This window comes from Mastigoproctus giganteus, chromosome 13, assembly GCF_048544385.1.
Source record: "Mastigoproctus giganteus isolate SK-2022 chromosome 13, ASM4854438v1, whole genome shotgun sequence".
Taxonomy (NCBI): Eukaryota; Metazoa; Arthropoda; class Arachnida; order Uropygi; family Thelyphonidae; genus Mastigoproctus; species Mastigoproctus giganteus.
Genome location: NC_143587.1, coordinates 106,271,228 through 106,292,946, shown reverse-complemented (window position 1 = coordinate 106,292,946; position 21,719 = coordinate 106,271,228). Strand labels below are relative to the sequence as shown.

The window sequence follows — 21,719 nt, the reverse complement described above, 5'->3', positions numbered from 1 at the left end:
TGTAATTACACGTGTCTTCCTTTGATCCTCCTTTGCTGATTGGGGTCACATTTGCACATCTCCAGTCCATGGGTACTTCCCCTGAGTCCAGGGAAGCTCTCATAATTATGGCTAAGGGTTTGCTTATTTCCTTTGCCACCTCCTTTAATATAACTGGATAGATTCCATCCAACCCAGGTGCCTTTCTTGTGTTTATCTTCAACAATTTCTACTCCACTTTTCTCTCAGTTATTACAAGGTTATCAATCTTACTGCCAGAGTTGAATACACCTCTGGCATTCCCCTCCCTGAATAACCTTTCATGTGTGAATGTCGTTGCAAAATATTCGTTTAGTTGGTTAGCTACCTGAGCAGAATCATCAACAGCTGAACAATCGATATCAAGTGGACCAATCTGATTCATCCTCTTCCTTCTAGAGTTTACATAAGTAAAGAACTCTTTGCTGTTTTTCTTTGCATCCTATGCTAAAGATTTCTCGTAATTTGCCTTTGCCTGCCTAACCTCCTTTGTAACTTGGTTACAGACCAGCTTATATCTATCACAGGTTTCTGTGTCACATGTTAATTTATATGTATCCCATGCATTTTTCTTCTCTGCCACATGTCTAATTAGTTCATCTGACATCCATTTAGGCCTAAATATTGAACAACATTTCTTTGTTGGTGTGAAAAGCCTAGTAGCTTCTAAGATTAATTCTTTGAATGCTTCCCATTTTGAATTTGCTGTTGGTAACATCATCTTTTGGTTCCACCGTATAGAATTTAAATACTGTCTCAGACCATTGTAGTCACCTTTACGAAAGCAAAAACCCTTCCCTCTACCCTTGATTGTAGTTACCTCTTTGAGTAAATCCCACTTCAGCACAGTGTGATCACTGCTACCTAGTGGTTCTTTTATCTGCAGATTCTTGATGGATGAAGAATCACTACTAATGATCAGATCAAGAGTATTACTCAACTCTAATTGCCTCCCGAATATGCTGCTGTAGAAAACAATCATCCAATAAATCCACAAAAGCCTTGCTAGTGTGAGTGACCAATCCACAAATTCCAGTCAATATCTAAGAATGTCATTAATTCTATTTATTTAGGTATGCGATTCTATTACCTAACCAAAACGTGACCTACTTTGAACATATTTTTGATGGTTTGAAAGTGGCATCCAACAGTAAACAAAGCATTTCATATTTATTATTATTATTATTATTATTATTAAAAAAAAACAACCTTTTCTCCTTTATGGGTTTTTTTTCTATCTATAAAGTAGAAAGAGTTTTTTTAATAATAATAATAATTTTTTATAATAATAATAATATATTTTTATAATTATTATTATTGTTGCTCTTATATTATTTCTCCCTGATTGGGGGATTCCACTGTGTGACGGGTACTGCTACCAAGTACACTGGGTGGTTGTAATGTCTGGTATTACTGTTGGTCAAGAAAATCTCTGACTATCCTACATGTGTTCAGGATTACGACTTTCTGGAGTTCCTTGTAGGTGTTCTCTGGGAGACCTATTGATGCTGGGCTGTTATGTAGAGTCTTTGGTACCATACCAGTAGTTGACACGATGATTGGGATGGTTGATACTTCTTGCATATGCCACATCTCCTTGACTTCATGTCTCAGGTTCATGTACTTCCTAATTTTTTCCTGATGGGTTTTTTTGGACTTTGCTAGTGTTGGGCACCGCTATGTCAATCAGGTAGGTAGCCTTTTCCATCTTGTCCACAAGGGTTATGTCCAGTCTGTTGTGCGGTATGGTCTTATCCGTTATTATGGCGCGGTCTCAGTACAACTTGTGGGTTCGGGTCTCTGGTACTGCCTGGGGTTTGTACTTTTGTATGGTATACTTTCTTTGGTCAACTGATATTTCCTCGCTAGCTTCTGATGTATTATCCTGGCTACCTGGTCGTGTCTGTGAGTGTACTCAGTCTTGGTGATCACCCTGCACCCCGCAGTGAGGTGTTGGATAGTTTCTGAGGCCAGGTAGCCGACGTGTGTCATCTGACATTCTGGGCTCCTTTGTGATGTATTTTCTATAGTTTCTGGTGTTGATTACCTGGTCTTGGATGGCCAGCATGAATTCTTCAGTCTCGGTGAAGAGCGTTCCGCTTGTGAGCCATGCATTGGAAGCACTGTTATCGATGTGATCTTGATGAAGATCATTGCAGTGTCTACCATGAAGTGTCTTCTTTGCCCATCTTTCTAACTTCGTTTCTTGTACCGTCTGGGCAGGATGGGGTTCTTCGCTTAGGTTGAGTGGGGTATACCACTTATCTATCTTCCTTATGGCCTGGTGGAGTGGTGGTGTGTTGTTCTTGAAGTAATCCTTCGGGTTAACTTTCGCTGTTTTCTGTTGCTCTATCAGGTCTATCAGGCCCCTTCCTCCCTCTTTCCGAGCTATTGTTAGTCTCTCCACTGCTGACTGGCCTGTGGTAACTGCACTGTTGACTTCGGGTGGTGTTGGCGGCTCTTGGTCATCATTGTCCTTATCTTTCGCATGATATCTTCTAGCTCGGTGCTAGTCCAGTCTATGACCCCGAAGGAGTATGTTAGTACTGGAACTGCATAGGTGTTTATGGATTTTTTAACAGTGTTCCCTCCATTTAATTTTGCTTTTAGCAGGCTTCTGAGTCTCTGATGATATTTTTCGGTCAGGCTCTTCTTCATTCCTAAGTATTTGTAGGTCTCTTCTTCCTTCTCTCATAGCTTCGATCTCTTTACCGGTCAGCAGCTGGTAGTTTCTGTCAACTAATTTTCCCTGGTGCAGAGTGTGGGTCTTGCTTTTGTCTAGACCAAATTCCATCCTGATGTCCTTGCTGAATTCTTCGGTGATCTGGGGTAGTTGCTGGAGTAGCTTCTCTGTTGCCGCATAGAGCTTGATATCATCCATGTCCATCAGGTGGGTGAGGGTGTACAGGTTCTTTCTTCCTTCTTTGAGGTTATGTCCATACTTGCTGCCGTTAAGCATGGTGGATAGCGGGTTGGATGCTAGACAGAACCACAGTGGGCTCACAGCATCTCCCTGAAAGATTCCTCTTCTAATGGGGATTGGTCTGGTTGTGATGTTCTCGACCTTAATGGTGGTACTCCATTTCGCCATTGTTATTATTATTATTAACACTCATATCCAAAATATCATGCAAAACATTGCTGGTGGAATAACATATCCAGCTTTGAAATGTGCTGGTTGCAATAACATCTAGCTGATCTGTGCTGCTTGTGAAAATCATGAACTGGTATGTAGACTGTTCGGATGTCCAAAAGTCCATATGCCTGATCAAATTCATAGTCTGGAGCTATTGCTCACATGCATTATTTTAACTATAGCAGTTCATTTTCAGTTCTTCCCCTGGCATTCTTGTGTATGTTTGTGGTGATTGGGCTGTTGATCTGGGGGAAAAACTGATTGTGTAGGCTTCTATTGGGATGAAAACAAGGATGTATTGCACTGCTTAGCAAATTGGGTAAACAGTGATTTGCAGAACAGTTTAATATGTGAATTTCTTTTCCCCATGAATTTCTGAGATAATGTGTTCATGCTTCCAAAAACACTGAAGTGTGTATTTTAATTTTTTTGAAATATTTGCTTCTCATAATAGTATGCCTGTATTACAGCAGGCCCCCGTTATCACGCGGTTCGCTTTACGCTGATTCGCTATAACGCTGTTCTTATATTTTATCCCGTATCTGACTATAACGCTGTCACAGATCACTATAACGCTCTTTTACAGATCGAATTTTTGGCATATTTAACGAAATCGTTTTATTTGATGGAGTCAATAGCTTGAAAATAAATAGCAAAACAGCATTAGAACGTTTCCCATGCCGACTAGAGAAATTTTTCCAAGCTCAATGTAATTTTCTCGCACGCTAATTTAATTGCCGTTCAGTCACTTGTTACGTAGTTCCAAGATCTTTAATCTTTAATCTTTATTGTATACAAACATGATATATACAATAGACCCTTCACAGCAGCAATGCCAGGGGTTTTTCATTGGTTGGTGGACAGTAGCCTTAGGGGAACTGGGCCCACATCGAAGTTCGGGCTCATCCCCCAGAACCAACAATAAAATAGAATGAGTGTCAGATTATTTACAGGATATATGCTTTTGACAGTATTTACAATGAAATAATAAAGATATTCATATTTACATTATGTTATATTAATATTTATATTCATAAAGATATTGTTGACTTTATTTACAACACATTCATAAAGACATCGTGCTTTGAACATTATTTACAATATATTGGGCATTATTATGCTGCCCTTATCAATGTGCACTTTGCCTGACCTTGGTCAGGCAAAGTGCACATTGATAAGGGCAGCATAATAATGCTGTCATAATAAGGATCTGTCTTCGGTACCTCCGATCCTTCACAAACCTACAGAGGTCGCCGTCAATTGAAACGATTGTGGGGAGCATCTCCCTGGGGAGAAAGCGGTCACTGAGCGATAGTCTGTTATAGTGAGCGTGGGAGCTGACCTCAGTCCGGGTAGAGGGATCCTCCAGCCACACAGTTCCCAGATGCCTGACTCCAAGACCATTCCGGTTGTCATCTTGACAGTGAGAACAAGGCGTTTTTCAAATACAAGATCTGGAAGTCGGGCAAAATTAAGTGAGATCGCCATCGCAGTTGTTCTTTGCTGGGGTGGACGACGATGTTTTTGCGTGATCCAACGAAGGAGCCAGTATTCGGCGGAGTACACGCGCTTGATGTTGGTAGGGGCCGCGGACCCCCAAATTTCCGAGCCATACAGTACGACGGAGTATACTGAGGTGTATACATATCGACGAGTCACATCCAGATCCCTAACGTGGAGCAGTTGTTGTTTTGTGGTCCAGCGCTTTTGACAGAATTTTGCTGGGAGCTTGTCAATGTAGGGGTTGAAGCTCAGTTTATAGTCGAAGACGACTCCCAAGTCTGTATGCATCTTGACCACTGGGAAGGGAATGCCGTCTAGAGAGGCTTGGATTTCAGTGGGTTGGCGCTTCAGAGAAAAGACAATTTGTGCTGATTTGGCAGGGTTAATGAGGAGGCCAAATTGGTGGAGATAGGATCCTAAGTTATGTAACTTTTCACAGATCTTTTTATTGATGTTTGAGAGATGTTCGCCGGGGTTAATCTGAGTATATATCTTAATATCATCGGCATAGCAGAGTATGTCTTCTCTCTGTTCCACAAACGGAAGAATAACTGAGGTGAATAATGCTCCGGAGAGAACTCCGCCTTGGGGAACTCCTGCAGTGATCTTTCTCCAGATTGTGTGTTGATCCGCTTTAAGAAGAATGGTCACAGCCCTGCTCTCTCAGAGAGAAGGGCTGTGATAAACCACAACATGTCACCTTTTATGTAGAAGTACAGTCTGTCCTCGTATAGCACGATAGTTGTGTTCCTGGAAACCCTCGTGCAATGCAAAATCGTGCAATATAAACAACAGGCCCTATGGGAAAAGTAGGGTTAGGTGCCGGCCACCCAAGATTGAACACACATTTGTTACCAAAACATTACCAAACACAATAAATAATCGTAATAAAATACTTACGTATTTTATTATGATTAAAATAAGTAATAAAAAATATTATAATTTTTTATTATTATTTTATTATAATATAATATAAAATACGTAAGTATTTTTTACGAATAAAATACTTACGTATTTTATTACGACTATTACGTAATAAAATATTGCTAATGCTTTTGCTTCTATCGTAAGCAAACTTGATTTTTGTTTGATTTTCTATCCAAACAGATGACAGCCGTTCCATCTCTTCCAATTCTTTGTGTCTTAATCTAATGGATTTTAATTACACTGAGTTGTTCTGTTCCTGCTATGAAATTTTTTATTTTCTCTGCATTCTTTGTAATTCTCGGCGTTGCCTCATTTAGGTCCGAAAGCACGTGCAGTATCACATGGTCTTTCATTTCGCACAAAGCGTTTCACAATTTAATACTTTTTCTCTATCGACAGAGGCGGACTGGCCATAAGCCTGACCGGGGAAACCCCGGTGGGCCTGAGGCCGGTGTGATTTTGGCCATAAACCATAGTATGAGGCCACTATAAATTTTCCCGGGTAAGAATTAGATCCAGTCCGCCTCTGTTTATCGATATTGCTTTTCTTTTTCTCTCTGAATCACCAGGACGCTTCCTTTTCACACCTTTTAAGTATTTTACTCATTTTTAGGGAATAAAGCACAATTACAAAATGAGGAGGCACGCTTGATACACATAAACAAAGCTGTGCACGTGTAGCAACTGAATGAACAACACCGTAAAGGCAGAGATACACTATTAACACCTCACATTTTACTAAAACACATTTCTAGGGGTGACTACCATAAAACAATTTCCAGTTGCGTTTCGGCTAGTGGAATCTGTTATAAACTGGTAGTAAACTCGATCTAATTGCATTTGCGATTATACCGATAGCTGGAATTGTGTTGGTTTTTACGTTATTATGGTGAAATGTGTTTCCCCTTCACTGATATAAAAAACAAATACATTTTCAGAATCTTCTCTTAATTCTTATCGTGTTGCGTTCGGTTGGGGTGACTGTGCGTTCGACTGCCATTTCTTGATAATCGTTCATAAGCGAATTCGGTTCGTGTTATATAAGATAACGTTCCCCTATTTATAAATCGTGTATGATCGAATTCGTGTAATATAAACACGTCTTATACGAGGACCGACTGTAGTTTTCTAAGAGGTGAACAAGTGAGGGGATACTGATGGAGTCGAAAGCAGCTTCCAGGTCGATGTAGGTGACAGAAAGCTCTGCTTTAGCTTCTAGTGCACTGAGAATGGTGTTGGTTATCGATGTTAAATTGGTGACTGTGGATCTACCTGGAATGCCATAGTGAATCTGTGGCGGTTTGTGAGGCATGATTTGATTGGTGATGGTGGAAAGTAATGTCTTCTCCATGAGCTTCAAGAGGCTGGAAGAATGACAGATTGGCCTGAACTGTTTAATGAAGATTGCAGATTGGCATTTAGGGTGTGGCCTCACAGCATATCTGTTCCAGAGAGGGGGGAAGTAGTGCTGCGTTAATACACGGTTAAAAATTGATAGTAGCGGATCGATGATTAACGAGCTAAGACATTTAATCATGAATTCTGGCACAAGATCGGGGCCTGCAGTTGCAGTGGGTGACAATCCATTTATAGCAGTTATAAGCTGCTTCCTGGTGATGCGAACGGTGGCGAGCATATCAGTAGGGATTGTTGATGGGTAAGTTGCCTAGATGCATCGGGGCCACAGTGTTTGAGAACCATGCAACATGGACCATCCACAGTTCAAGGTCCAGTGTCTTAGGAATTCCTGTGTGCTGAGAGTCATAAAACGATTTGCCTTTTCGTAGGGTTGAATTTAAATGCTTTTTAATTGCAAATATTTTCTGACAGTTGAAAACTGCTCGGGCTCTGGAGAAGGCAATACGATCTTGTATAGCGCCTGATTCTTTCTATCTCTTATGCAGATTTTGTTTTTGTTGAAAGCTGTTGTTCAGTGCTGGTGTCCACCAAGCTCTCGAACGGGGAGTGATGCAGACAGTCTTTGTAGCACCATAACTTGCAATGGTTCGAATCCATCTAGTCATGAGGTCCACAGCTAGCTCGAGATCACAATTATTGAGAGCCTCCCAAGGTATCGAGGATGCAGCTTCAAGACATCGTGGTGGATCAATGAATTTTGGTGCTGTGATGTCCTTTTTCTTTTTTGGGCCTTGGACATCAAAGTTAGGTGCTGCTAAGTGCAGGAGTAAGGCAATGGGTTCGTGATCGGATTGAAATAGGTTTTGAGGACTGTCTTCGAGGTCGCATGGTGCTGAGGAGAATATCAGATCCAAGAGATTAGATCCTCTCGTGGGGTGGCAATTAAGTAGGCCGATACCCAATGAATTCATACTTCTAATGAGTTTCCTACTAAGATGTGTGAGAGTAGGTGAAAGATTGAAGTCTCCACAAATAATGTGCTTAGCAGAGGCATGGAGGTGATTTACCAGCCAGTGGATCACATCCTCAATGATGTCACTGTTTGGGCCTGGTGGAATGTATACTGTTGCTATGTCTATCAGGTTGGCATTCAGCTTGAGGGATACCATAGCAGCTTCAAATGCAAGGGATTTGGTTACCACAGAATGTGCCAATGAGAAGATAGTGGTATTATAGAATATTGTGGAGGAACTGAGCATCTGGTACCTGGTAACTGGTCTACTGTGCATTGCGATGTGTACAGGGATATTCTTTACAGGTCTGGAGCCCTGGGGATTGTCATTATAATCTGCTGAGAGTTGGATTGAATGATATGTGGACAGTGTGTTTCCTATGGTAAGTTTGTTCTCAGTGAAGTTATCTGATTTCTCATGCGTTTTGTTGGCTTGGGAGCTTGGTAGCTTTACTTGCTATTGCGTTTGATGTTGATATCGGTGGTTTATTGCGGTTCTTGGCTTCTGATCTAGGAAGGGTTTGACGAGGGTTCCAGGGGGCCATAGCCTTGGATCCAGTACGAAGCTTATCTTCTCTGGGTGGCAGGTAAGGATGAAAGAGGCGTAGGTTGGATACTTGGTTCTTCTCTGTTTCACATCAATATTTATCTCATGTACTTCTGTAAACATGGCCTTAATGCTGTCTGGTTTAGTAGTCGGTTCCAGTCGAGATATAAAGATTCGACCACGAGTCTGAACTGCTGTGATATTGTACGAATTAGGCAAGAGTACCCTTCGAGGAAAGTTCTGTGGCATCTCTATTGCCATGTTGTCTTTCATGTTTCATGTTCTGATATGTTGAATATGTCATCCGGGTTTCTTATGAGTGAACATGTTGGTCGGTGAGAGATGCCAGGGAGTAGAGGCTGCCTATGAGCCCTGCTGGTGGGATCTTTTGGTTATTCTCAGCATCTTTTTTGCCGGTGACTACTTCTGCAAATGTGGGTTTTGATGCACCCTTTCCAGAATTGATTGTCTCCTTTAACCTTTTAGATTTAGTAGTATTTGGGTCGGTATTGTGGAGAGGGCTACCTGAGAGGTCTTTGAGTGGCTACCCCCAGTGTTATTAGATGCAGGATTGGGTGAGTTACAGTCATTCAGCCCTGCATCTCCGCTATTAAGCTGATTCTTATCTCCTTGTGTTACGGCTGCCATTGGGCTAAGGGTGACAGGCATATGAGGCATTGCATTATACATAAATTGGGGAGTATAATTCCTTTTAGCGTTGGAAACGTGTATCAATTCTACTTCTTGTGGCTTGTTTTCCGAGGTTCCCTGAGCCATGTTGTGTGGGACGTTGGATATACTGTTTTCATTTGGCATAAATAAGGTTGCTAGTTGACACACTTGATTGGTTAGGAGACCTATTTCTTGTTTCATGTCATTGTTTTGTACACGAAGCTGCCGGTTCTCTTCAGATGAATTCTGCAGACTGTCAGAAATCGATGTCAGTTTCCACATTATGTTTTCCAGTAATTCTGCAGTTTGCATGTGGTACAATTTCATGTGTTGTATCAACGTTTTAAAAAATGATCAAGTATATTGCTTGAAATATTTGAGTTATATGCATTTATCCGAAGTCTAGTCATCACTCAGTACAGTATTAGACATCGTGCGTAACGGATCGTTTACTTGAACACTGTATCGTAATTAATGCAACCAACGCAGTTACATTTTCGAAGAGTTAATAATGGCCGATAAGAATGAAAAAGCAATGTCTGGGAAGTACGAAGCTATAAATGTAAGAAAAAGACTGAATTTAAAAATTAAATTAGACGTTTTGAAGCGATTGGATTCCCCTCAACGACAAGCGGATGTGTGCCATAATTTAGGACTTTCGAGTAAGAACAATTATAAAACAAGTAATATAAAAAAAAAAATTTAAAGTCAATTCCTACTTAGGTCAACAAAGAAAAATTTTATTTTAGTTAATTTTTATTAAATAATTACAATTAATATAAATATAAATATGTATATGACAGAATCACAATATTAAGTGATTCTGTCATATGTCAGTTTTCCTTTCAAGCGAATTTCCTTTCAATTTTCCATTTTCCTTTCTATATATGGTGTTGGACTATTATTTTTATTCACATGTTTCATTTTCCATTTTGTTCCCTCCTTGACTCAGACTAGAACCCAGAATGAAAAAAGAAATTTTTTTCCAGCGATCTACACGCTTCGCCACTGACGGTATTTATTCCTAAATTTATATCCTGCTAAATATCTTATATAAGAGAAATTTTTTTTTTCTCATATTAATTAAATTTAATTAATGAATTAATATTTGAAAAAACTGTATTAACATCAAGTGTCATCCACTACAAATTTTAAAAAAAATGTATTTGAACTTGAGTGGATGAATAAAAAGTATTTTATTAACGATTGAAAATGTGAACAAGATATATAAATATATATAGGGAGAGTGTGAACTAATAGTAGGAATTGAGAAATAAAGAATTAACTTTAGCAGCGGGAAAGATAGCTGTTCCACTGCAAGCAACTAGGGCTAGGCCGGCTGTTAGGATTGAAATGGAAAAGACTTTTAACTCATTTTATTTGAAGATAATGTCCAATGCAGAATTCAGTTAAGTTAAATATTATAAAAAAAAAAAAAGTGGAACCGTTTAAAACTGGTAAGGGCTGGTTGAATAGATTTAAAATCTAGGGAGAAGCCGCAGGTGCAGATCAAGGAGTCAAAACTTTCAAAAAGAACTTGTTAAAATTATTGAAGCAGGGTATCGTGTGTTATACTTCTCAACAAGTTTATAACATAGATGAAGCAGGACTTTTGTGGAAACGAATGCCTAAAAGAAGTTTCATATTGAAAGAAGCAAAAAACATGCCAGGTTTCAAAGCGGCGAAGGATCGGGTGACTTTATTGTTGGGTGGTAACGCTGGGGGGGATTAAAATTAATACCCCTTTTAGTTTATTTAGAAGTGGGCCAAAGTTCAATGCAAAATCGACATATTTTTCATGATTAAATTCATAAATTAAATTAAATCAATTTAGATCAATTAAATTCATGGTTTTAATTGGAATTTTAAGTTTAATTTTGATACGTAAGTAGTTGCCACATAATTATATACTTATGTAATGCAGAATATTTTATATATACAAATATTTGAATATTAAATATTTTGACTGACATTTGTGCATCTTTTCACTACTGTTTATTATTGATTAAGAAATAGGTAAAACTACAGAACACGGTGCCCCTTTGACAATTACGTCGAGAAGAAGACGGGAAAAGCAGTGACGTACGGTTCGTAACTCCGCCCACTCACTGCGTTCCCCCTCTTCTTCTCGACAACTGCACGTGGCGAATGTCACGCGACATAACAGTATGGCGGAACCGAAAAATAACGAAATTATCGGCAACAGTAATTTTTTCGGAGCAGCAGTCAAAATAATTGCAATTTAAACACACTAATTTCGTTCTTCAAAATGAAAAAAAAATAATGAGACACAGCAAACGACCATTTTTCTACAAATAACTGGCGAAGTCCCTCAAAAAGGTAACCTACCATTTTTAATTAAACACAAACGAAAGACAATTAAAAACGTAATTCCCAATATACATTTTTTTTTTTTTTCCGTCCAACGACTGGTTTTTGCTTGAATCCTTCCCGAAGTCGTGTAAAAACATAACCAATTATCACTAAACACAAATGAAAGTAAATTAAAAACGTAACTCGCGTTCTATTTTTTTTTTTCGTCCAACGACTGGTTTTTGCTTGAATCCTTTCCAAAGTCGCATGAAAATCTAACCTTTTCTGGCTAAACAGAAACGAAAGTCAATTAACACGTGCAACGAACAATAAAATTGCTCTTTGCATAAGCACAAAACGGCAACATAGAATTTTTTCTTTTTTAAAAAAAAAAAACGCAACGGACACAATACTACGTTAATAATACGTGAAAATAACACAGAAATACAAGACAAACTAAACTCACCTCACAGCAGCAAAAAACAAAGAAACAGTTTACCAGCAGGATGGAGCGGGATAACGACAAACTGAAAACCACGAGGCAATAACCAGAAAAGCAAGAAGTAACAGCTCAGCACCGTACACACTAAAAACCAACATTCAAAAGAAAGAATATGCAAGGAATTTCGCATTTAGCGCTCCAGTGACGTCGTGTCACGTGACATCCACGTGAAACGAAGAGGGGACGCAGTCAGTAGGCAGGATCAAACCCTGTCAATCACTTTTCCCCGTTCTGACAGCCAATTACAAGGGGGCACTGTATATTGGAGTATGGCCAAGAAATATCCCATGGTACCGACCGCAACTTACAAATACATATGTTACCTTATGGGAATGCGGAGCTCGCTTAGCGCGGATTCACTTAGCATTCTGTTTTTCCGGAACAAATTATCAGTATTAAGCGGGGGTCACCTGTACTTACTTTACTTTACTTTATCTACACTGTTTGGCCTGGTTAGGGGTCAGCAACATGGATGGAATGCTTCCACTTAGTACATTGGCACAGTCTACTGGAGTGAGCCCTAGTTACTGCACTCTGCTCTCGATTGTCATCTTCAGCCTACCTCTCCTCCTTCGACCTGGAATTTGACAGCTAAGAACATGTTTAGTAATATGGGTAAACTCGTGGAGCCAGACATGTCCCCACCATCTAACTCCGTTTTCCCTAATCTTCAAGTTGATGGGGTGCAGTTTTCATCTCCTGTCTCACATCTTCATTCCGCCTTCTATCTCTCAGGATTATTCCCAAACTCCACCTTAGAATTCTCATTTCTGCTGACATTAAAGCTTGTTGTTCTTTTCTTCTGACAGCCCAGTATTCCAAGCCATATAACATACATGGCCTTACCACCTGTTTATAAATTTTTGATTTCAGTTTAGTTGGCATCTTCTTGTCTTTCAGAACACCAGACATTTCGCACCCCTTGGCCCATCCAGATTTTATTTGACTTCGGATGTCCTGTTCACAGCTGCCATTTGTGTCTAGCTGACTGAAGGTACTTGTAGTTGTTAACCCTATTAAGCTGTACAGTGTATGTCTGCATTATAAGTGGAATTCCTGAATCTATTTATTTGTTGATAATAAAAGACTTGTGATACAACACTATACTTATTTTACAGCATACTCCTACCTTGTTAACAACAGCTGCAGGTTGTCCTCTTGGAGACAAACTTAATTCTTTGACTGCTGGGTCTAGAGGACCAATGTTACTTCAAGATGTTATATACTTAGATGAAATGGCACATTTTGATAGGTAAGGGCTAACTTAATAGGTAAGGGCTAAGGGTTTTGCATTAGTAATTGACAGGATCTAATAAAAAAAATTCCTTTGTTTTTCCTTTATATTAGGCAAATTGATACTCAGAAGTTAAGGAACACAAAAATAAATTTAAAACTTAAACGCAAAGAATCCTGATTATCTGGGATATTTTGGAAATAAATTTTCCAAAATTTGCAAATTGAAAGAAAAAGTGTGACAAAAATAGTAATTTATCTATATACACATTCATATTTACAAAAGTATACAAGCATTAGAAGAGTTGACATAAAGTTTAATACGAGCATATATATATATATATATATATATTTTTTTTTTTTTTTTTTTCAAAAAGGAAAACAAAGTTTGATTTTCCCTCTTGGTTTGTCTTCCTGTGAATGATACTCCATAAATTTCAAAACATGTCTTGTCAGTTAGAGTGGAGTTCCCTTTGCATTACATTTTTATTTTTTTATGAAAACCCAAAACATGAGGGGTATTAGAACCTATAATACTTAGTACCATGCATGGGTTGGAGGTTGAGAAGATGAAAGAAGATATTTGTTGACACTAGACTTGAACTTCTGTAGATTGTAATTTTCAGGAAATATGTAAGAAGGAATGTTTTCCCAGAAAACAGAAGTTGAATGAATAAGTGAAGAAGAGGGAAAACTTGGTTCTGTGAGTTTGTAGCTAGACATTAAAAGAATGTTGACAAGTTGTGGCACCATCGGACTGCTTTGAAAGAGGGAGCGGGAATTACAGAAGTTAATTCAGAAGAACAGTGCCCATGGAAGTATCTATAGAAAAGGTATGTAGCAAAAACAGAATGCCTGTGAGACAGGAAGTGGAGAGACTGTTGGAGGGAGTCATTAATTAATCTAACTGCCCTCTTTTGAATGGAATCTAGAAGACAGAAAGGTTTTGGGAGCACCGCCCCAGATGTGGGAGCAATATTCCATGGTAGAGCAGATTTGTGATTTGTACAGAGTGAACAGTTGTTAGGAAGAACCGAGAGCAAAAGAGAAACTCCCCAGTTTTTCAGATGCAGAGGAAGCAATATTTGTAATGTGTTTATGTCAAGAGAGATTAAAAGTCAGGGTAATCCTTAATAGAGATATATGACCTTGCCTAGAATTCGGAGTGTCATTGAAGATAAGCATAGGAGCAGAAGAATCTTTTTTTGCAAGATATAAGACAGGACTTAGTTTAAGAAGGAATGAAATCAACTAAATTATCTTTACCCCACTGGAGAATTTTCTGGAGATCAGCATTTAAGGAATTGGTAGTGGATATTTGAGAAGTTGAAGTTGTTTCAGCAGGAAAAGATTTCTCAAACTGGAAGGTGGAATGTAATCAGAAAAACTGTGGATAGGATTTCCGTCAACAGAAGAAGGTCATTAATATACAAGAGGAAAAGAGTGAGAGAAAGAACTGAACCTTGAGGAGCACCAGCATTAGTGGAGAAGACAGAGAGCAATTTATCATCATCCGCATTGAGTGGTCAGAGAGAAAACTGGATAACCAATTACAAAAAACAGTTGGCAAACCATAAGATGGTTTGTTTGTTTTGTTATTTGGTTTTTAGGAGCATTAGCAACTAAGGCCATATTGCTCCGGGGATATGCGGTGGTCATTCCCTGACCTTTCCACATCCTCCGTATTTGGTGGGCACGGGCTCGAACCCCGGTCTAATCAAGAAGCGTGTACTATGCATTGCTGCTCCTGGCTACAGGCGTCCCATAAGATGGAAGCTTCTTTAGAAGACCTTTATGCCAAACACAATCGAAAGCCCTTAAACTGTCAAGAGCAACTGCTTAAGTTTCACCAAACGTTTCTATTGAATTTGTCTATAGATGGGTAACATAAGCCAGAATATCATCTATGGATAGACACTGACGGAATCCATACTGGTGATCGTTTGATCAGATGAAATGTTTCTAGATAGTTGATTTTCCATTACTTTAGAAAGAGTAGAATTACAGTGGGATGATAATTGGATGGGAGGGATTTGTTGCCCTTTTGAGGAACTGGCTGTATATGAGCAAATTTCCAAGCAGAAGGAAAAACACCTTTTCAATACGAAAGTGAAAAAAGGTGACACAGAACAGGAGTAAGTTCAGGAGCACAGGTTTTGAGAAAAAGTGGAGAAATACCATCAGGACCTGGAAATTTTTTAGCATCAAGATTCGTCAAAATCCTTCTGACATCCTTTTGGCAGAAGACAGAGGAGGCATTGAATGGAGTGTACTAGGAATGGTGGGAAGTGGTTTACCAAGATCGTTGATACATGAGTTGGAAGAAAAATAGGATGCTAACAGGTCAGCTTTATCCTTGGCTGAAGTGGCAATAGAATCATCTGGTTTTGACGAGGTGGGAACAGAGATGGGCAAAAGTTGTGGCCAATAGCTTTGGCAAGAGACCAGAATGCTCGGCTACCAATTGGACAAGAAGCAAGTTTTCTATCTTAGCCTATTCAAAATCTAGTTTGGACTGATTAATAACTGCTTTACAATTGTTGCAAGCTTTGGTGTAGGCAGAAAATGAAACTGAAGATCAGGAAACAAGCCAGTTACGATATTTAACATTCTTATCTTGAACAGCCTTAGCACATTTATTAGAAAACCAAGGTTTAGATAAGGGACATGATTTTAAGGTGGAGTGTGGAATAAAGGATTCCATCCCTACAAGAATAATTTCACTGACACGATCTGAGCAAACGTTGACATCAGAAGTTTTGAAACAGTAATCTGACCAAGGAAAAAAAATCTTGCAGATCATCCGAGTGTGCATTCTTGTGATGCCAAACAAAATGAGATTGGGAATGGCCATGAGGGAAAGGCTCCATTGGAGAAGAGACCATCACATCAGCAAGTTGTGACCTGAGGTGCCTAGAGGACACTCACCTCAACAGCATACTTAGAATGGTTTTTGTGAGAAAAAGATCAAGCGTGTTGGCTGTGTGGTTAGCATTGTCTGGTATTCTGCTAGGTAAATGAACAATCTGTGTGAGGTCATTAATAATAGCAAAAGCCTCAGAATCTCGACCAGCTGGTTCCATGTGACTAGAAAAAGGAACCAGCCAGAGTTGTGAACGTTAAAATCACCAAGGAAAATTACCTTATTTAGGAATTTTGTACTGGAGAAAGTCAGGTTTTATATAGTCAAGTGGCAACTCGTTAAAGTTGACACTTTAGCATATTTTTTATATTTATAGATAATCAAGAGACTACTGTAGTTATTATTTATAAACAAAATTTTTGTAAACAAAGTTACTCACAATGGGTTACAGTCATGCAAATTAGGTAACCAGAGAAAAACAACCTGTTTTTCAGAACTTCTGTACATTGCATTTATTTCAAGATGATCAGCATCATTGTAAAAATATTATGAAAATGCAATTTAGATCATTATTATAAATGGAGAGCAATAGGAAAAATGGAGGGAGAACAACATCAAACCAAAATGTCTGAATGTGAGCAGGCTGTAGAACTATTTCCAAAACATGCGGACTGTAATTTAATATTATTTTAATATAGTGGTTGGCGATGAAATAGAGAATGTGGCATTGTTAATAAATAATATTGTATTCTCCAAAGGCCCATTCACAATGAAAATTAAACAAAAATAACGTAACAGACGTTACTGTAAAATTAAGAAATCATGCTGGCATTCACAATGGGAACATAAACAAGACTGTAAACATATTTGGTAACCATGGAAACACAACATGCTCTTCTTTCATACTTCAAAAAATTGATGTTTGCATGATGAGGGATGATATAGCTGTGCAATTTATAAATAACGCTGAAGCATACATGTTAGGTGTTTTGCATTAGAAAACTTAGAAGTGCAAGCACAGGCGATGGTGGGTTCATCCGTTGAACTAGAGAAGGATTCAATAATGGGACGTCCATAACCTCTATGACTGTGTCTTGTTTTAAACCACGTAAACAAAACCATAAAAGCTTGGAGTTTGCAAACTTTCATGTTAACGTCTTATGATTAAGTTTAAGGTTACACTTAACGTAATTCATTGTGAATGGTTTCATTAAATAACATAGGTACAAAGTTTTATGCTTATGTTATGTTTAATTTTCATTATGAATGGGCCTTCATTCCCGTACCGTTAATCTAAAGCAATATTTACATCATTGTTTTAATTGATGATGGAAATTTAAATAAAGAGAGAAATGCGCACAAACGTTATGAGTTTAAATATTCACCCAACAATCAGTTCTCTTGTTGACTGTTTTCAACATTTTCATAGCAAAAAAATTCGTTACTACCGAGTGAGCATTGATAGGGGCGGCCAAATATCATTACTACTGATCCGCATTGATAGGGGCGGCCAAATATCTCTAGCACGCAGGTGGCTAACAGTCCAAAACCGGTCCTGCCTATAGAGAACTGTTGACATCGTGTGGAATCTGCAGCTTCCAGAAAGAAATCAAAGACCCTTCGTGAACTTGAGGAAGCCATAATTTGTGTTTGGAAGCATGAACTATCAGTTGATTATCTTTAGAAATTGATCTTGTCAATGCCTCGACGGTGTGCTTCTGTCATCAAGGCCAGAGGCAGTTCAACTAAATATTAGTTTGCACCTGGTGAACTTTTCATTTTGTTTTCCATTTAAAATGATAAACTATAGCAAATTGAGGGCTTCTGATAAAATTTCAGCCATAATTGTTGTGTTTACAAAAACTGTTGCAGATGCTCATTTTGGAATATTTTGAGAGAACCTGTCAAATATTACTTAGCTTTGCCTTAACTATTAATAAATATTTTTTGTTTATATTTCTATTTGTGATGCTAGTCATTAATGTAACATACCATTGCAAAAAAGGGTTGGAAATGTAAAATTCCTAGGTGATGCACTTTCTTTGAACACCAGTGTAATTTACAAAATCAAGATTTCATAAGGGCATTCTTAATTTCTTTCATAAGCGTGACTCTTTCAAAAAGGGATCAATATCTAATTGATTGTGTTCTTGATTAAAATGATAATTATAGAAATGATTAGTTCTTGGAAATTTAAGTCGAAATGACTGCTGGTCTTCAAGCTTATATGAGGGGTATTTAAAACCAGTAATACCTACCTAGTACAGTGTTTTCAATCTTTTTTTAATAACGGCACCCCTAAGTAATTTATTTTATTTTGCGGCACCCCTACTCAATTTTCTGCAAAATATATATACATATATATGTGTGTGTGTGTGTATATATACATGTGTGTGTGTGTGTGTGTGTATGCGTGTGTGTGTGTGTGTGTGTGTATATATATATATATATATATATATTAGTGTATATGTAATGTTTAAAGTTTATAATGATAGAACTGTATGTTATAGTTTTTGTCTTATATATGCAATGTTAATGCCATTGTACATAGGGCAATTCGACATTATACGTGCGTGATTTATATAGGTCAATAAATTCAATAAAGTGGTATTTTGATACATACATGATTAAATATTGGTTGATTAATTCAATTAAGTGGTATTTTACTATAGGTATTAATGTGTATACGGATCAGGTAATCGAGCTAGCATATATGGACTATCTTAAGTCTGTTTGGCCTATAAACGTTAAGTTAAACATATTAAAATTACTATTTTTTTTTTTTTTTTTTTTATGGAAACCCCAAACACGAAAGGTATCAAAATCTACAGTACTTAGTACCGTACATGGGTTGAAAGAGAAGTATGAGGGGAATGCCGGAAAATTTGCTCTAGAGACTAAACATGGGTTTCACCACTTCAAGCCTCCAATAAGCAAAGTGGTGGTATTGCACCGGTCGATGAGAGTCATCTACCACCTATGAAGTAGCCATTACTAATTGATAATGAAAATATCAATTAGTAATGATAATACTATATTATCATTAGTAATGATAATACTAATATAATACTTTAGTAAAGTAATACTAAATGATAATGTGCAATGCAATTTTTGAAAATATCAATACTAAATGATAATGTGCTGCAATTTTTGAAAAAACATTCCTTCACATGGCCATCAATCCACTACTTCGTCGGTGGCTTTGAGTGGATCGATAGCCCGACTGAAGAAATGTCCCTACCCGCTTCTGTTGTCCCCATACCAGTTTTGTCATTCATTATTTCGCTAATATATATATATAAGCGATATTTTAAGTTTAAGTAGGCTTTTAATTTAGCTTTAGATACGTATAATGATTTTAGGTTTAATTTAAGAATCGTTTTATAGTTTTTGGTTTGAATTTAAATTTTGTAAGCAACTGTAGCAGCAAACTGGGATAGGTGACACAAAGTCCTTACAATGTTTTTACAAATGTTATGCCATTCCTTGGACTGGGCCGGTATAGCTTTTCTAAGGCATAACGACCCGTATATGTCCAAAGGAATACCTATTTACAGCCTCCTTCTAAGAATATTTACCCTGTGTCACCATGTGCGATATTGTCATGTTATTTTGTGGGAGTATGCTTCCGGTGGTATTTTTAATTACTAAGTTTGCCGGTTTTAAAATTTCAAAATTTTTTGATTTAGGCTGGAGGGTTTTTTTTTTTTTGAAGTTGGGATGTAGTGCGGTCAGAAGACGAGCCTCGTCTGAGCACAATAAACCCATATAACAAACCTGGGCATTAATTAACTTTTTTTTACTTTCAGATTTCAGTATGAATGAACAAAACTGAAAGGTTGATTTTTTCCCTATTTATTTTTCTACAGGCATCATGATTTTGTACTTTCAGAATTGGACATTTTGTTATAGCATTGACCCCCATTATGTAAGTGCCAATTTTGTAATTTTGATTTTTTAACAGCAAATTTAGTGCATGTCCTGGTGTGTTATTATAACAGGTTCCACTTTGAGTGCTAGAAAATGGTAATTTCTTTTTTAACATTTCTAAATTATTTCTCCCTCTCTCTCTCTCTCTCTCTCTGCAGAAACTAAGAAAATGCACTTCTGTAACTGAGTGGCTACTTTATCAGATGTACCTACCTAAGTACCCCCCCCCCCCCCCCCCAGTGTTGATTTGTCATGGCATTGACACAGTGAGGTGTCCAAAGTGCCACAAGTATGCTATTCCATGTTGACTTAATTTCTTTCCGCAGTTTTTTTTTTTTTTTTTTTATGTAAACCCCAAACACGAGAGGTGTTAGAACCTATAGTACTTAGTACCGTGCTTGAGTTGGAGGTTGAGAAGTTGAAAGAAGATATTTGTTGACATCGGACTTAAACTTCTGTAGACTGTAATTTTCAGGAAATACGTATGAAGGAAGGTTGTTCCAGTAAACGGCAGTTGAATGAATAAACGAGGAAGTTGAAAAGTTGGTTCTGTGAGTTTGAAGTTGGACAGTAAATGGATGTTGGCTGGTGGCGGCACGTGTTCGGACTGTTCTGAAAGAGAGAGCAGGAATTATAGAAGCTAATTCAGAAGAACAGTGCCCATGGAAGTATCTGTAGAAGAGGCATGCAGCAGGAACAGTACGTCTATGAGACAGCGAGTGCAGAGACTCTGTTAGAGATGAGTCATTAATTAACCTAACTGCCCTCTTCTGAATGGAATCAAGAAGCCTGAGAGAGGTTTTGGGGGCACCACCCCAGATGTGGGGAACAATATTCCATGGCAGGGCGGATTTGCGATTTATACAGAGTGAACAGCTGTTTGGAAGAAAAGTAACGCTGAGAACGAAAGAGAAAACCAAGTTTTTTAGATGCAGAAGAAGCAATATTTGTAATGTGCTTGTGCCAAGAGAGATTAGAAGTCAGGGTAATCCCCAAAAGAGATATATCATTTTGCCTAGAAATCAGTGTATCACTGAAGATAAGTATAGGAGAAGAAGAATCCTTTTTGCCAGATATAAGACAAGACTGAGTTTTAGAAGGGTTGAAATCAACTAAGTTGTCTTTGCCCTACTGGAGAATTACCTGAAGATTGGCATTTAAGGAATTGGTAGCAGATTTTTGAGAAGTTGAAGCTGATTGAGCAGGACAAGGTTTCTCAAAATGGAAGTGGAATGCAATGTGTTATCATCGGCAAAACTATGGATAGGATTTCCAGTCAATGGAAGAAGGTCATTAATATACAAGAGGAAAAGAGTGGGGGAAAGAACTGAACCTTGGGGGACACCGGCAGTAGTGGAGAAGTCAGAAGACAGATAGCCATCTACCATCACCCTCAGTGTGCGATCAGAGAGAAAACTGGATAACCAATTACTAAAAACAGTTGGCAAACCATAAGATGGAAACTTGTTTAGAAGACCTTTATGCCAAACATGATCAAAAGCCTTTGAGACGTCAAGAGCAACTACTTGTGTTTCACCGAACCTTTCCATTGAATTAGTCTGTAAATGGGTAACATAAGCCAGAATATCACCAGTGGATCGACACTAACAGAATCCATACTGGCGATCGTTGATCAGATGGAAGGTTTCTAGGTAGTTTAAAATTTGGCGGTTAATTGATTTCTCCATTACTTTAGAAAGAGTA

The 21,719-nt window shown here is 38.2% G+C and overlaps 1 protein-coding gene across 3 annotated transcripts in view; it reads left to right on the top strand.

The window, feature by feature from the left end:
• Positions 1–21,719, top strand: part of LOC150076331 (catalase-like) — a 189,408-nt gene that overhangs the window by 16,344 nt on the left and 151,345 nt on the right. Inside the window, exons 1-2 of one of the 3 annotated variants that reach the window (XM_090387663.1) lie at positions 12,536–12,983; positions 13,108–13,241. The exons of 1 other annotated variant lie outside the window; for it this stretch is intronic. In XM_090387663.1, the coding sequence (XP_090243789.1) occupies positions 13,192–13,241 (50 nt within the window). In that variant the 5' untranslated portion in view covers positions 12,536–12,983; positions 13,108–13,191. Of the gene's footprint in view, positions 1–12,535; positions 12,984–13,107; positions 13,242–21,719 lie in introns of those variants that run through there. One more of the 3 variants, XM_090387662.1, reaches the window with a different exon arrangement.